This window comes from Cryptomeria japonica, chromosome 9, assembly GCF_030272615.1.
Source record: "Cryptomeria japonica chromosome 9, Sugi_1.0, whole genome shotgun sequence".
NCBI lineage: Eukaryota > Viridiplantae > Streptophyta > Pinopsida > Cupressales > Cupressaceae > Cryptomeria > Cryptomeria japonica.
The window spans coordinates 423,920,105-423,924,974 of NC_081413.1; the positions used below are offsets into that span (position 1 = coordinate 423,920,105).

General features: G+C 38.3%; 1 protein-coding gene across 2 annotated transcripts; it reads right to left on the bottom strand.

The window, feature by feature from the left end:
* Positions 1 to 302: 302 nt before the first annotated feature.
* On the bottom strand, positions 303 to 4,431 carry LOC131073529 (pentatricopeptide repeat-containing protein At2g13600). Of its 2 annotated transcripts, none has more exons than XM_058009985.2 (2): positions 961 to 4,431; positions 303 to 745 (listed from the first exon to the last, which is right to left on the bottom strand). In XM_058009985.2, the coding sequence occupies exon 1, from the start codon at positions 4,329 to 4,331 to the stop codon at positions 1,776 to 1,778; it is 2,556 nt and encodes an 851-aa protein (XP_057865968.2). In that variant the 5' UTR covers positions 4,332 to 4,431; the 3' UTR covers positions 303 to 745; positions 961 to 1,775. The 2 variants fall into 2 exon arrangements, with proteins under 2 accessions (XP_057865968.2, XP_057865965.2); XM_058009982.2 differs by having other exon boundaries at positions 303 to 758.
* Between the last annotated feature and the right edge of the window lie 439 nt (positions 4,432 to 4,870).

The following is a 4,870-nucleotide window of genomic DNA, read 5'->3' on the forward strand; positions in this document are numbered from 1 at the left end:
AAATGGTTGGTGGTGACATTAGACCAACCAATATGAACTTCTAATGCACCTTCTTTATTGATTTCACGGTCATTTAAGATTCTTCCTTCAACCAATCCAAAACAAGCATTATACACAAATGGATAGTCTATACTATCCTAAATTGTTATCAAGTATCCAAGAAGTGTGTAGTCTACAATGTACATGTCCTAGACCCTGCACAATTGAATTTAGAAAGCATGGCCATAACAACATATGGGATAAGTTCTTGGCAAGTCATTGTTATGATTACAGTCACAAAAACCAGTTATAATGACACTGAATTGAAATCAGTACGGAAGTTCATTACTGATAGATTTATATTCCACGCCCTTTAAGTGATACTTCCTGATACATAGTTTGTTACATGAAAGACATAACTAGCAGCTGTTCGGATTGCAGCTCATGAAGAAAATATCCAGTTTGGTCATAGAATAATCTATAACTACAATGTTCCTCTGTATCCTAACAAGGTCTCCAATCACATTGTTCCACGAGTTCTTCATCCTTGTAAGTTCCTCCTTTTCATTTTTTGTGAGATCACTGTACTAATAAATGGCCCTAAGTACATAATTTTCGCCCACTTATTCAAACTTCCAAGCATTGAATCAAACGTCCACTCTTCCCATACATTTGCTGCTGGCTGAGTACTTTCCATTTCCTTCATACATTCCTCCTGTAGGTAGTTCCATTCTCGCAACTCCTCGTCCAGCTTTTAAGTCTCCATCTGCACAGACTTCCTGAAAAGCGTTCAATGGCATGACTCTTCCAAGATATTATTACAAAGAGCTTTAACATATACACCATCAGTACATCTAGACAGTAATGCATACTAAATATCATTTAATCAACATAAAATCATGGCCTAGCTTTCCAGTTGCTCAGAAACAATATATTTTTGGAAATGGAAAAATCAGAAACGAAAATTTGATTCCTTCTTACCACTACAAGCCTGAAACAATGCAGCTTGTCATGGCGCGTTTCTGTTTTAATAGCATGCTGATTGGAGGCCCTTAATTTGATTCCTAGCTGATCTCTTCTTTCACAATGGTGTCACAGTGTGTGGCTTGGGAATATTGCAGGTCAGTCCACTAAAAATAGAACCTCTAACAAGTTGGTAGTACAATGGTGGAATACCCAGCACGCTAATGGGAATTCTTAGGTGCAAATGCTAACTGGTTCATACTTTTCAACAATCACCAATGAGCTTCACAATAACATGGCACATGTATGAAATGATGCAACCGGTTTGCAGCTTTCACAGCAATTTCTCTTGCAACAATCTTGAATATAAAGTTGTTTGCAATGTGGCGGTTACTACAGCTCTCACGGTCCAATGTTTAACAGAAGAACATAAGGTTCAGCATCTGTAGGATCTAATCATAAAGGAGTATAGCCAAAATTTCTTCTAGCACTATATTCTAACTGAATTTAAAGTACCAAGCAAGCATGTGCAAGCAAAAACGACAGGTTTTGCAGGCAGCTTGATGATAAAATTTACGGCTTCCTCATGATTGCCAGCAACACCAAGAAGGCCAACCATCAATCCATAGAGTTCCAATCTAAGGGATGGGAGCCACTCATGAACTTGAAGCTATTACAGCCATCATCGATCAGACTGGAATGACTGCATGCGAATTAAACACAAACAAACCTTTCTTCATTAGTTAAGAATTTGAGGACATCGTTGCCATAGCCTTGGGATGCATGAGGTAGATCTGGATGGTGGGTTTAATCAAACGATATATTTTCCTTCTTTATGGTGCTAAGTTTTCATACATGTTGATCAGGGAATTCACAATTATAATATTTGAAAGGAAACCGCATTCAATGATTTTCCGATGGACCTCTTTACCCTGCTGCAAAGCTCCCATTTTGGCACATGCTGAGATGACGCTGGCAAAGGTTGCCGAGTTTGGCTCCACACTTTCCAATTGCATTTGCTTAAAAAATTCCAAGGCTTGTTCCATGAGCCCATTTTGTGCATGTACATAAATAATTGCATTCCATGAAGCCACATCTCGTTGAGGTATTTTGTCAAACAATCTGTATGCCTTTTGCATGCTGCCACATTTTGCATACATTTCTATCAGGGCAGTCACAGCAACAACATCCGATAAATAATTACTTTCAATTATTTTTTGATGGATTTCCATACCGTTTTTCAAATCTCCAAGTCTAGTACAAACTTGGAGGATGCTGGTAAAGGTTGATGAGCCTGGCATTACATCTGCCAACTGCATTTTCTTAAAAATCTCCAAGGCTTTTCCATTAATCATCTTTTGTGCATATCCAGAAATGAGGGCAGTCCATGAGGCCACGTCATGGTGAGGCATTTCTTCGAAAATTCTTAAAGCCTCATGAATAATACCATTTTGAACATATCCTGTAATCATCACATTCCCTGTCACCTCATTTATGTTATGCATTTTGTCAAACAACTTGCATGCCTTCTGTATTCTGCCACATTTTGCATACATGTCTATCAGCATGGTTACAACTACAACATCTAAAAGGAAACCATGTTCAATTATTTTTTGATGGATTTCTATACCCTGCTGCAAAGCTCCCATTTTGGCACACAGTGGTAGGATGGTGGCATAGGTTGTTGAGTTTGGCTTTATGCCCACCATCTGCATTTCCTCAAAAACCATCATGGCTTTTCCAACAAGCTCATTTTGTGCACATCCAGCAATAATTGCATTCCAAGAGACTACACTTCGTTGAGGCATTTCGTTAAAAAGCCTCAAAGCCTCGTCTAGAACGCCATTTTGAGCATATCCTGTAATCATAGCATTCCATGAAACCACATCTGGATTATGCATTTTGTCAAACAGTTCGTGTGCCTTCTGCATCCTTCCACATTTTGCATACATGTCTATAAGAGCACTCGTCACAATAGTATCAAATTGAAATCCATGTCTAACGATTTTTCCATGGATTTGCACACCATGTTTTAGAGATGCCACCTGGGCACTAACAGATAAAATAATTGACAAGGTGAAGTGATTAGGTTGGACGGAAGTTTTCTGCATTTGGCAAAACAGCGTGAATGCCTGGTAAAAAACACCATTATGTGCGTACCCTGCAATCATAGTATCCCATGAAACAACATCTGCCTCCAGCATTTTGTCAAACAGTTCGCGTGCTTTGTGCATGTTTCCACATTTCGCGTACATATCCATCAAAGTATTCATTACAATGACATTAGATTGAAGTCCACATCTAATGATTTTTCCATGGATTTGCAAACCATGTTTTACAGATGCCAGTTCCGCACAAACAGGGAGAATAGCTGTTATTGTGAAGTGATCGGGTTGTATAGCTCTTGAATGCATTTTGCTAAACAATGCCAACGCTTGCTGAGGAAATCCATGCCTTCTGTGAGCTGAAATTATGATATTCCATGAGAAAACGTCTGGTTGAGTCATTAGGTTGAACACTTTGCAAGCATCAACAACACTTCCGCACTTGTCATACATGTCGATAAGAAAGTTGTGGAAAACGTCATTTTGAGCATATCCTGTAATCATAGCATTCCATGAAATCACATCTTCATCATGCATTTTGTCAAACAGTTCGTGTGTCTTCTGCATGCTTCCACATTTTGCATACATGTCTGTAACAGCTTTCATCACAACAGCATCAGATTGAAATTGATGTCTAATGATCTTTCCATGTATTTGCACACCATGTTTTAGAGATGACACCTGGACACCTACATTTAATATACTCGACAAGGTGGAGAGATTAGGTTGGATGGAAGCTTTCTGCATTTGGCGAAACATTATGAATGCCTGGTGAAAAACACCATTATGTGCGTACCCTGCAATCATAATATCCCATGACACAACATCTGCCTCCGGCATTTTGTCGAACAGTTCGCGTGCCTTCTGCAGGTTTCCACATTTCGCATACATATCTATCAAAGCATTCATTACAATGACATTAGATTGAAATCGATATCGAATTATTTTTCCATGGATTTGCAAACCATGTTTTACAGATGCCAGTTCCGCGCAAACAGGGAGAATGGCGGAAATAGTGAAGTGATCAGGTTGGATAGCTCTCGATTGCATTTCGCTAAACAATGCCAATGCCCGCTGAGGAAATCCACGCCGCCTGTGAGCTGAGATTATGACATTCCATGAGGAAACGTTTGGTTGAGTCATTTGGTTGAACACTTTGCAAGCATCCACAAAACTTCCGCATTTGTCATACATGTTGATAAGAAAGTTGTTGAAAACCAGTGACGTTGATGTAGAATTCAATTTGCATGATCGCAGAAGGGGTTTTCTCCACAATGCAGACATGCAGTAGAAGATCAGAAGTAGCGGCTGACATGGTGGTAAAACGAAAAGAAGAAACGTGGTCTCGCACTAAAACTTAGAATTCCCAAAGGGTTTTGTGTTTTAGTTCATTAGTTTTCAAGTATTATATTTTGATTTTTTTGGATTTCACATTAGTTATCTTAGATAAAATTTGTGGGTGGAAATTTGATGTAAGATTATTTTTATAGTTACAAATCTACAAAAACTCTTTGGACCTTGTTGACTCCCTTCTACTAAGGATTATTAGTTAATTTAATACATATTTGTGTAGATTTGTGCATATGTTTTATTAAAAACATCTATTCATTCATTTAAGAGATAAAAGAATTATTAGAAAGTATTGTCATAGAGCATTCATAGTAGAATTTTAAGAGAGTACATCATCTTTGGCATTCTTGTATGCTTTCTTGTTGTCTTTAGTCATTATTCCAAAGCTATTAAGTAGTTTGCTAAGGGGTTTACCTAAGGATAGGATGACCCTCACTTAGCACGTTCTTAAGTAGTGTTTGTAGACACCACTT